General features: G+C 41.2%; 1 protein-coding gene across 5 annotated transcripts in view; it reads right to left on the bottom strand.

The window, feature by feature from the left end:
* The window catches only part of ehbp1 (EH domain binding protein 1), a 156444-nt gene that overhangs the window by 69435 nt on the left and 74228 nt on the right, over positions 1 to 12781 (bottom strand). For all 5 annotated transcript variants that reach the window (XM_040000048.1, XM_040000050.1, XM_040000051.1 and 2 more), the window contains 2 exons: positions 6184 to 6362; positions 4996 to 5044 (listed from right to left, as the gene is read on the bottom strand). In XM_040000048.1, the coding sequence (XP_039855982.1) occupies positions 4996 to 5044; positions 6184 to 6362 (228 nt within the window). The remainder of the gene's footprint in view (positions 1 to 4995; positions 5045 to 6183; positions 6363 to 12781) is intronic.

The raw sequence follows: 12781 nt of genomic DNA, 5'->3' as shown, positions 1-12781 counted from the left end.
TCCTCATTCTGTAACTGACTGCAACTTCTGCTAACTAAATGGTTTCCCAGAGTTTGAGGGTGTTGCACACTCATGACCACTTTTGATCACACAGGCCACCTGACAGGAGGTAACCTTTCTGGAAACACTCACAGTCTGACTTGGACTGATTAAAATCACTCTGATATTCTAAAATAAAAAATAATAAAGAAATCACAATAATACTGTATTGTGTCCTGTGATAACATATCATAGAACGCCTGGTGATTCCCACCACTAAGACCTGCTGATATACGTTCCCCCATATAGTTTAGCCAGTACAGTTGCTCCAACCCTTTGTTTATAACACTCACTATTGTGTGTACTACATGCAGCAGAGTAGCATAGCAATGGAGTAGAAGGTGGTGTTGAATCAAGCTCCATCTTCATGGTGGTCTTTCATCAAGTTTGTGAAATCAACTTCAAGTGTAGAAAGGTTAAAATAATCTCTCTCATTCATTTTTTTTAAATGGCATTTAAATTATGTTGTTTGATATGCATCGTTGACTGACAATGGCGAGCTTATTTAAAAAAAATGCAATCCCTCTTTTGCTCTCCACAAGGTTTAACTAGATACAGCCAAACCCCGAGTACAACTGACCAACAGTACACCAGCTAAACTACTACAGAAAGCATCTAGGACCAAAAATCTTTTCCTTTATTTGGAGAATATCTAGTTTTCTCACTTTCCATCAACCTCCCGACAAAGCTCTGGGTCTGGACTAAATGTCACCACCGCCTGCCCCAGGCCGCTGCTCCCTGCTCCCCCTCCACTCCCTCTCATTGACTGACAGCTATCTATCGCTGTCAATCATCAGCACCTCCTTCCTTCAGCCCAACCCCTCATGGTTGCGCTCAGGGCGATTTAGCCTGGTGCTTGGTGCTACACTATCAGATGGCATGACAAATTACTTCTCCTTGGCCTCATTACACACACACACACACACACACACACACACACACACACACACACACACACACACACACACACACACACACACACACACACAGGACAAGACAGAAGCAAAAGGTCCAAACATATCGATGCTCCAAAGTCATAAAACATACAAATCCTCTACAAATTAACATGCAAACACATACCGTTTGATAACAGATCATTTCAAAGGCTGTGGATGTTCTGAATTATTCACTTTCTCCCCCTTTTTTTTCTACCAACCCCCAATATTGATTGCCCTTATCTGTCATAATTCAGCACAGTCTGAGCTCATTGCAATCACTTTTCACAGATAGACGGTGAGAGGAGGGGGCCATGTCTATCAACTGCCCATGAAAAGCAGAGATAGTCGTCGTTTCTCTACATTTCCATTCCCGCTCTCCATTCAATAAATTCTATACTTTCCAATAACTCATCAGGAATCAGCACTGAACAGGTTCTTCTCTTTTCATCAGTCTCCTTCACTCAGATCTGCAAACATTTATGATTTCCTCTTAAAAAGTCTCCTTTCTAAACACCCATTGTCTTTTTTTTGTTGTTGTTTTTCCTGCTTTGGGGTCCTTAATCTGCCACACTATGCTCTCTTCCACTGTATCTCATGTCATGTCAGCATTTTCTTTTTATGATGGTCAACTTTCTCTATTCAAACACCCTCAGGGTGCTATATGACACCACCCAGTGCAGTACTAATCTTTCTGCTCTCCTGAACCAACTGGCTTCCACATCCAATCAGTCACTTGCATTTACAGTTGTGCAGCAACGCTGGAGATGTGATACAACACCTTCCAGATACTGCATCTCATAGCATCTCTTCATGATAGGATTTTGAAGCTAAATTAATCTAGCAACCAAAATAAAGCAGCATGCAATGCCAATATTTGACTCAGCACAATCCAGGAGGAAGCAAACTTACCGGAGTATTTTCATTGACTGAAAAATTAAATTTAAAAAAACTCCACCAACTTCACTGGCTGCCATCTTTGATATTTTAGTGCTTTGTTTTTCTGAGGGCCTTGCTCTCATTGTTCTGAAATGTGAATCTGCTGTCTGAAGCAGTTTCCTTCCATGAACATGAAGCCCTGAACCTTTCTCTGTGCATGTGAAAACACAAATGTTCAGCTCACTTGGATCAGACATTAAACTGCCAGATTCCCACCACAAAGTCTGAACAACATCTGTATGAATACACTGTGCTGATGACACAGTAAAGTAGGTCAGGTGAATTCGCAGCTAGCAGCCGGTCACCCCATGTCCTCCTTCCTGTCTTCCTCCATTCCAGGCAGCACCTCAACCAGAGTACTTCTACAAATGATGAAGCTAACAGAAGATCTTTCTGATCAGAGTCTTGTGATATTTTCTCTGTAAATGGAGCTAAAGGTAAGTGAAAATGAAAGGAACAGTGCACATTTTGTTGAAATGTTAGGCTAAAAGACAAGAAACAAAATATGTAAATATGATCACCGCCCTTTAAGCTATGCATGACATTTAGGAGCGATGGGGTCAAATCTCTTGATGAAATGTTCACTGGTGCTCGTTACTAGTTTGGACTGCCTCAACGCTTTTGACGACCGCCCCGTGGTCTAATGATGAGTTTTGACACCTCAGTATATCTCCAAGAAAAGGTGTTTTGACGACCATTGGAAGAGTTTCTGGGATTTTCCAAAGGTTGCTCCACAGGCAAAGACTACCCTCACTTAATTTCTGATGCAAACAGTCATGACAAAAACGGTTCAGTTCAAAAAAGAGCTTCAAGGTTTACTCCTAGTAAGCTTTCAAGGGATAAAGATTTAATTCTTCATAGCATAAATTCAGCAAGGTGTTAGACATTATATTAAATGGCCATTCAGAAATGATATCATCCATTCTATTAGTTTAGCTAATATCGTGAGTCTAACCTCTTATAACACTCTCAGCATTGTGTGAAACAATGACAGCTAAAAATACATACATTATAGACCCAGGTTTTTGAGAACTACATGAGAACTAACAGGAAGTGGTAGGTAATATCTACCTGTATCTCCATTTTTGCCAAATATACATGAACACCAGGTGTAGATCTCCACAGAGAAGCTGGTCAGAGTACGCCGGCTACAGTGCTGCAGCTATTCACCAGCTATCACCTTCTACGGCATATTCCTATATTACTTATATCTAGCCAATTTCTTCAGGGCTACTTGAGCACCTGGAGGGGGGTGAGGGGCAGTTAGCAGATATGGGATTGGGTCTCTACCTCTCCCTCCACTGTGGTTATTGTCAACAGGCTAGCATTCATGCCTAACAGGGCCACCAGAGGTTATCGCTCAGCCAGAGAGTGTATGAGAAGAGGAAATCAAGCTGCAGGAACCCGACGCATATCGTTCTGTGTAGCCCTCGGGGGCGAAAAGGGGACCGCTGGTGTGCCGTGTGAATACAGGTGCGTGCAGCGTGTGTGTAGTAAGTGCGGGAAAAATACAGCAGTGTGCGAAGAAGTAAATGTGGAGGCGAAGAGCCAGCGGGCAAAAAAAAATGTAGATCTGTGTGGAAGGAAACCTTTAACAGTCAATGTGCAGACATGAAGACATAGGGCAACAATGAAAAATAGGTGTGTACATCTGCTTTATGTGTGGGTCAAAATTTGTTAGAAGAGGAGAGGAATGAAACTCTTCTTTTCACACATACATTTTGCAGTTTTGCTTCTGTACAACATAACATGGGATGGAAATCAGAAAATCAAGATGGGATTAAAGTGCAACTTTGAGCTTTAATTCAGGGAGTTTTATAATATACATAAATTTACAACTGTTTAAGAGTGACAACCATATTTATGCCCAATCCCCCATATTCAGAGGTTCAAAATTAATGGGATAATTGACATTGACGATGACAATTTCATGGCCAGGTGAGACCTGCTCACTTGTTATTTGAAGACAAATGAAGCAGGCTGTTGATTCAAAGTGCTGAATTTGAATTGTGAAGGTTTTCACTGTAATTTTTATTTAATTGTCAATATGAGATCCTAAGATATATTATTGTAAGTGAGCAACCATTAGCCTGTAAAACCCAAATAACCCTCAGACAGACAGCAAAAACTTTACAAGTGGACAAATCAAAAATCGCTTTGCATTATTAAAAAGATTGAATGCACCGACCAGCTCAGCATCAACAAAAGGCCTGAAAGACCACAGCAGACTAAACTAAAGAAAAACTAACAGTGAAGTGTACAGAGCTATGCTCACTGCTCAGATTCAGCCAAATGCTGCAAAACTGACCAGGTAGCGCTTCACCACGCAAATGGATAATAACTCAAAGCATACTGCAAAAGCAATGGGATAGAAATGGGATAGTCTTCAATAACTGACTCAGTCATCTGATTTAAAACCCAAGAGAGCATGCTTTTCGATTGCTTTTCGATTATTAAGTAAAAACCCGAATGCAGAAATACCCACAAACACGTACCTACAGGCAGCTGCAGTAAAGATCTGGGGGAGCAACTCGAGGGAGTAAACACAACATTCGCTGATGTCCATAGTGCTACACCCCGGTTTTACATTTCAGGCAGACATTGTTTTGTTTTTTTCATCCAAGTATTTAAAAAAAGTCTTTACGTGTAATTGTTAGTTTGTCCCATTAATTTTGAACCACTGAAAACAAAAATGTATGGCTGACACCAAATCCCTGTTTATACCATTTAAAGCCACTGCTCTAAGCAACACAAGACAAATGTTCTCTTATTAAAAACACACAAGTTGCTAAAGTAGTTTAGTAAGCTCCCAGCATGCTGCTGAGCTGAACACACTTTCTCATCTCTGCCAGGTGACTAAGTCACACACACATCACAGCGGGGGGGGGAACATCTTGTGAAAACTGTCATTTGTGTGTGTACATGCATTTGACTGTCTTCCTATGTGTGTCTACCAATCCCGTTCAAACCACATAAACACAATATCCATGGATTAATGGCAGATCTCTAAATAAGGCCAAATGGAGATGTGGATGGGAGGGAGCTAAGTGGTGTGAAGGGCCCAGCGGTGGCTGCCTCTTACCTTTTTGTTGTTTTCTTTAATATCCTGAGGATTGAGCGACTTGTAGTCTCTGAAAGAACAGTGGGGAGGGTTGGAGAGGAGGTGAGCAGAGAAAGAGAGAGAAAAAAAAATGGTAGACAGAGAGACATAGCGGAGAAAAAGGTGTGTTTAAATATGCGTCACATGTAATGGTATTAGAACTGTAACATGCAATTTCATAGCAGTGCAATCAACAGAACTAATAGAGTGGAAAATATGTAAAAATAACACACCGGAGAGGAAAGGCACACAAGCACAAACACACACACGTGTACACAAAATTATCTTCATGTGTGCCTCCTTGATGGGACTGCAGGTTTTCCATATAATGTTCTTTTGAGTGTCACACACACACAGACACACACACACACACACACAAAATACTTCAAAGAATTATAATCGCACACACAAGAACAACACGATTAGTGTCGGAAGCAAACATACAACAGTTTTTGACTGTGGAAATGACAGATTGAGTGTTTGTATGAATGAATCACATTACCGGTAATCAAACACGGGCACACTACAGGTTAACTGTGCAAATATAATAGCGAGGGATTAGGGGTGTAAGAATTCTGAAACCGAGACCGAAATCATGATACAAACCCACCACCAGCTAACGGTGGAGTCTTTGAAGCAGCTTGATTTGGATAGAGTTAATGTCAGTTTCGGCAACTTACTCAACTTTCCCTATTTTCTGCTCAGTTTCTTTCAACAATTTTCTTTGTTATACAGTCTGCAACATTTACTTTATCGTTCCTCATTGCATCTGTCTGGTTCCAGTTTTCATTAGAAACCACACATAGATAAAAAGTAGATGCTAAAGGAGGATACGAGCTAAAAGAAATTATATATTTCTATCTTATAGGTCTGATGCTTGACTGATGATTTAGACCTCAGTGGGAAACCTATGTCTATGCAGAAGTCAATTTTTAACTGAAAATACATAAGACAAATGGGCTTTAATGTCGTCTTTTCTACATTGGGATTTTTTTTTTTTCCCCAAAAGGGGGAAAAAGTAGTCTGGGAGTATCGTTGCACCCCTACAAGTTATGAAAAAAGATTAGGTATAACATTAGGTATAACTAGAATATATGACCTAACTTGAGTTAGTTATTAAGTTCAGAATGAGTGTGAATTTAATGTGATCTGTGCGTTTGTGGTTCATACATCAAATCGGGTCTGAAATGGTGCAGCAGAGCGCAGAAGGCCAGCCCGTTTCTCCAGGACGTGGTGAAGTTGGTGATCTTCACCCCACGGTAGTTCTTCGTGACCTCGCGGCACCAGGCCAGCAGGGACTGGCTGGCATTGGGTTTTCCTCCCAGAATGGGGCTTGGGACTGGGCTGGGCTGCAGGCAGGAGGCGGTGGCAGGGTTAAAGGGGTAATGATGGGGGAGAAAGAAGAAAGAGGGAGACTCCTTAAATGTCATGTTTTTAAAATAAATAAAAAAAAAAAAAACATGAGGGGATTGGTGCAACATTCAGATATACATGATTTAATTACAGCTGTCATTTGGGATCACTATATTTAAAGCACAAATGACACCACACATTAATACTTTACCCTTGTACTTTGTCAATTAATTTCCAGAGTATATATTTATGCAGCTCTCCTTCCCTTCACTCCAAAACAACCCCCTTTTCCTTATTTATTACTGAATAAAAATGTTTCACTTAAAAACCACTACCCATCCAATTAGCACGACACCGGGACAGAATGACAGAGCTTGCACACGAATGAACGTGCACACACACAGACTCGTGCCGTAATGAAGGGTCATTCAGAATGCAGTGTATGACCGTGAATAATGTAAACATCTTATTAATTAGCTCCGCCTTTGAAGTCTTATCTGGGTTGAAAAAGCTCTCACCATTAGGAGCCTTTCCTGTCCTAGACTCCAAATCCCACAAATCCTCAGTGGTGTGGAGACAGTGGTCTTTGCCTGACGCCCGTGCTATTCTGATTATTCAGCTGGCTGTTCACTAATCTGGTTATGGAGGGACTGATAAGGGATAATTCTCTCAGATCATTTTGGAGAGGAACGGCAAAAATGTCATAGAGATTTGATTAAATACATTAGAGGCCAATGATCAAAAAGAATGAAATGTGTTCCAAATGCAAGCGTATATCAGTCTTTTGTGTAAAAAAAAAAATAAAATAAATTACAGTTAACATACGACAAATAACACAGACATCATGAATTATATTATGCAATATGTTTGAGAAAGTTTACAACATATAATATTTCATAGTTTGTTTTATCTGCACACATTTTTTTAACATTACTCACTTAAATGAGAGCTGTGACATCCAAACATTACCAGGTGATATTTAAACTTCACCTTTACTCAAGCCTCGGCAGAGGCCAGTGAAGGAAAGAAGTTAGTTGCACATGAGGTGATGTATCCTCAGTAACTAGTTAACCCAGTTTTAAGACCCACAGTTGAGAGCTGCAGCTCAAGACAGTTCTCACTGTGTGAACCTCACTCCCCTAACAAGGCTTGTGGTGGCCAACCAACCCCCTCTCTTGGCTGCTTTCGGCTACTGCATTATGAAGAAATAAAGTCGAGGGATGGGAGACAAGACTGAGGAGATTTGAATTTTAAGGAGATAGAATTTCCAGCGTGCTGACTAATTCCTCATCAGAACATTTGTCAATTTTAGATGGTTTTGTGTTATTTTTAAATTATAAACTGAAAAAAAGGCTTGATAATGCCATCAGACCTTGCCCTAGCTGTTCACAAATGTTTTAATATTAAATATATTTAGTTTACAAGGTCAAAAGTGAAAAAATAAGCCATTTAGCCTATAAGCACAAGGAAGTCTGTTACTCATCCATTGTTGCATTTTAAACTATGACCATGTGCCTGGAGTCTACCAAGAAGCCACAAGCTCCAAAGCAGATGAAAGAGACTGGAGGCCATCTCTAATAGCAGCTCCTAACCTTTGTACCTGTGTGTGTGTGTGTGTGTGTGTGTGTGTGTGTGTGTGTGTGTGTGTGTGTGTGTGTGTGTGTGTGTGTGTGTGTGTGTGTGTGTGTGTGTGTGAGAGTGAGAGAGAGTCAATCAGGGCCCGATGGCAGTCTTGGTACAGGGAGACGGTAGCGAGAGCCTGAGGGGCAGGCTCTTGACATTTCCGGCTCATCTTTAAAAAGAGGGCCTTAACCTTTACCCACAGCTCCGTCAGACACGTTTTAGGAGATCTTGACAAAACCTCAGTGCTTCTCAAACAAATGGAAAGGGGAAAAAAAGGAAGCAAAAAAAACAAGATAAGAAGTCATAAAATCATGCGGCAAAAAGATAAGGATAATCTTATTTTTAAAATTACAGCATGTGGATAGTGGTTATTTTGTTTTGTTTGTTTCTAACCGTGAGTACTGATCATTCCAAAGACTCAAACTCCAGTCGTGTTCTTCCTTTGCCGCCATTTGTGTGTGCCATTACAATGTGTGTGTGTGTTTTTAGAGTTTCAGTGTGGAGTGGTCTTCCTCCAGGCCTTCCCCTTCTGCTTTTTCAAGTGACGGTTGAAAGTAGCTGTCTAATTTGAGCGCTCTAATTACCTGGGATTAGAGACCAGGTGCTATTAAAGCAATTAGACACACAGCACACTCCAGTGCCGCAGACCCTGTACCCTAGCCGGCAGAAAACACACAAACGTACACATATACACACACACACACACACACACACACACCTGTGTAACACAGCCAGTGGAAATAAATATTAAGTTTAAGGGAAAGTGTCTTTAAGGCTCATTCACCTTGCCACAAATACACACAAATAATCACTTATACATACTTCTGACTTCAATTAAAAGTATTTGGAGGTGCGTTACTGGAAATTGGCAAGCCATTTTAAAAGCACAGATTAACCAAATGTTTTCTTCATTTCCGACAAACCCCTCGCAGCGACCCTACAGTCATCACAACCTAAAGCGGGTGTAGTTTTCCTCAGACTGTTTCATTACCACCTTTTCCGATAAAGGTTTTACAAATGCATCGCGCCACTCGAGCTTTCATATCCATCAAATATTGAACAAATACCATATCGTCCGTTACAGGACTGGCTGCATTTCCTTAAGACACAAACACAGGAGTGCAATTTTCATGAGGAGCAGAAATGCACCCTGACTTATCAAACAGTTTGCTGTCTTGCCTAAAGGAGCGAGTGCATGTGTGTGTGTTTGTCTTTTATCAGTCTGTGTGAATGTCACTGTGTGTGTGTGTGTGTGTGTGTGTGTGTGTGTGTTACACTGACACAGTCATGTAGCTAGCTCGGCTCGAGGGTAGGATTAGCGGAGAGCATTGCCTTGGCCCACAAACATTCCATATTAAAAAATGAAAAGGCAACCTTCATTACTATCAGTGGCACATAACCTCCCCTCTTCCTCCTCCTCTGCTACTATTATACACAGCCATAACAGCCTGGGCAGAAAATACAAGCCACTGACAAGAGATTCCATTATTTCCTGATGCCTCAGTGTCAACAACATACATCTGACGGGGCAAAGAAAGCAAAAAAAATGGAGGAAGGGAAAAGGATGTTAGAGAGAAAGGAGGGGGGTTAAGCTCACTACAATGCCTGAATGAAAGATAGGAGGAAACCTGGGAATGGAAGCATCCAGCTTCCTGTTGGTACTGGAGTCAGGAGGAGGATTTTGGGTTTCACAGATGTGATTTTGGGAGGGTGATGTGAGATCTGAAATAACGGTGATGCTGCTCAACAATGACAGAGATAATTAATAAGCTCTCACAGGATAATGTGGAGCTACAGAACAATTCTAGAGTGAGGTTGTTGTCTTTACTGTAGATGTGGACCATGAGCAAATATTTAATTTACTGTAGATAGGCAAGACAATATTACAAATGCTTTCGATCAAGTGGGAAGCACGGGTAAAGCCACTTTATTAAATAAATAAAGACACAAATTCTCCACTTTATTCAAAAGTAAAGAAAATGTTCAACTGAGCTACTCGAGATAAGCTGAAACCATAAGTTGAAAAGACGCATCTTACCCTACCTCCTTAAAAAGTTTCCAGAAAACATTAATGAAATTAATTTCTTATTTACAAAACAGATGGACAGTCTGAAAATAAAATATATTTCAGTTTTTACACACTGATCAAATCTACCATTTATAATGGAAATGCAAAAAAGAGGTTTTGTAAAAGAACAGCAACAATTTACATCTGTAAGACTCAAAAACAGTCTTTAGCTGTAGAAATACGTTACATTTGGAGCGTGATCGTCAGCACACACTGTGGCGGTTTGTAGTGAAACTATTGGGATAAAAGTCAGCAGCTCCAAGGCGGAGGTTCTCTGCCAGAAAAAGGTGGATTGTTTCCTCTTGGTTGGGGGAAAGTGGCTGTCCCAAGTGAGGGAATTCAAGTTTCTCAGGGTCTTGCTTATTTAATGACTGTAAGACGACCTGTGAAGTGGTCAACGGTAACTTCCAGTCTCAACTGGATAGTCATGGTGAAACGGGAGAGGACATCTAGAACACCCTAAATAGTTTGATGCCACTGGGACTAAACTTCAGATAATCATAGGTGGATGGGTGGATGGTAAGATTTTGCTTCCAGTCATTAGTTTAGTTAATAAAGCAACTTTTAATTGCTTATTGTAGACAAGTCTTATACCTTTTGCCCCACTAACAGTGTGGAGAATTGCAGAGTCAAGGGTAAAAATCTGAAAGAAAGTCTACTAAACTGTACCCAAACGAAGATCAACAAATGTAAACAAAGTCACGTGGCATTAAACATGGGGGCTAAAGCACACAGAGGCCACCAAACTAGCCTTTCTGAGTCATAAAAAAAAGACACAAGTCAAACATTTTAAAGTGGCAGCTTTGTCTCTCACTCTGGGGCATGACGCTTCAATGGAAACTTAACTGGGCTCAACCCAATGACATAAACCCACGACTCTGTGGAGAGAAAAGAGCTTCCGTGTCTTTCCAATCTCACTTTCGAGGCTTCAAAGCAGTGTCAGAGTGTCAGATTTGAGGAGGTGTTGAATCTCATACTCTTTAAAACTTGTAATCCGCTCAAGGAGCCTAAGGCAAAAAAAGAAAAAAAAGGAAAGTCCATGCACACACATATACACACAGTGCAAAGTACACACAAGACACACATACTGTACATGCATGCAAACAGCAGGGACATACACACTTACTGTATGGATAACAACATCTTAGAAATGGTAGCCTAACACACTCCTCTTATCCAAGATACACATACTTGGGGGAAAAATTAATACCTGCTCATATTTAAGAGGATAGGGTTGGTGCACTTAAGTGGCCTGTCCATCCTGCTACAGAAAAACCTCATCTGATTGGCTCGTCTCCAAATAACCACATGCTCAATTATTTAATTGCACCTTCAATCAAAACAAGCAATTTGTTTAATCTGAGCTTTCCAAGTCCAACGTCTTCACATTAGGAAAAACACGGAGCGGAAAAAAGAGAGAGAGAGAGAACGATCACCTCGCGTCATCTTACCCATGAAATTATGCTTCGGATTTCAAACGCTGCCTGCGTGAGAGCGGAGGGGAGGGAGCAAAGTCCAATCAAAAGTTCAATTATGTAAATGGAGATGTGAAGTGGATGGGGCAATAAGGAGATTGGGGAGAAGGAGGGGTTTGTGGGGGATGGGGGGCAAAAGGGTGGAACAGGAGAGGAGAGTGAATGTAGCGTAAAAAATAATACACATTAACATACAAAGGAAATGTATGTCTCATTACCTTTGTAATCGACTGGGGTGGGGGCCTCCTTCCAAAGAGAGGTATGAGTACGAGAGCTCAGACGCTGTTTAGTTAAGTTGGGCTTTATTTTACGAACAGGTGGAAACAGAAGGGCAGCCCATCTATGACACACTGAAATTGCTTCAGTAAGTTTTCATAGCTATTTAACAAATCTTTGCACTGTGGCTTTGTGTACTGTCACCAAGTAAAGAAATATGTAAATAAACTCATCATGATGGCGATGGGGGGAGGTTGCTGGTGATTCACGCTTTCCATCACTTGCAGGCCAAGACAGAGGGCCTTTCGGCAGTTGGCTACAGAGATGTAAAATGCAAAAAATCTGGAAAAGCGGTTTCCTTTTCCAGGACCGTATCGCTTCCAAGGCCTATTTTGCTCCACAGGCATAACCATGCAAAGCTGTCTTTAAAAAAAAAAAAAAGCATACAGGAGAGGACAAGCCTTTGAAATTGAAATAAAACCATTCACTGGGAAAAAAAAAAAAAAAAAAAAAGGAAAATAAAATGGAGGGAGGGACAGTGCCAGCTTGCAGTGTGCCCACCCGCCCGCTTACTCGCCTAACATGTAACACAGGGGCATAATGCGGTGTAAGCGCTGGCTTTAGCTTGTCATGGAAACGGCAGTAGCATTACCCACACTCACGCCTCTGCAAATTAGCTTTGGCTGTGGGGAAAAGGCGTGCAGGGTGGGTAGGTTTGAGATCGAGTACGTGCGGTGAGGATGCTGTCTGCAGTGGGGACAAACCAAGACAACATCACTGATGGTAAAAATGTCCTACACTCCATTTCTTTGAGTCCTTCTCCATCTGCTTCCTCTCATAAGTTACACTGATCTAACAGAGGATACTTCAGACTCCTCCTGAGCCATTCCAGTGAGCCATTTCCTTCTCCTCAATCACCATTTCATAAAATTACACTGTCACTAGCTCAAACTGAAACCTCACAGTTGCCACTTCAAACACCGCTCAAAATCAGTGTATATGGTTGCCCTGTATATGGGTACGTATGGCCAAG

Source organism: Simochromis diagramma, unplaced genomic scaffold (genome assembly GCF_900408965.1).
Source record: "Simochromis diagramma unplaced genomic scaffold, fSimDia1.1 OVJJ01000596.1, whole genome shotgun sequence".
In the NCBI taxonomy this organism is placed as follows: domain Eukaryota; kingdom Metazoa; phylum Chordata; class Actinopteri; order Cichliformes; family Cichlidae; genus Simochromis; species Simochromis diagramma.
The sequence above is the reverse complement of the archived record's forward strand: the minus strand, read 5'-3'. Positions and strand labels throughout refer to the sequence as shown.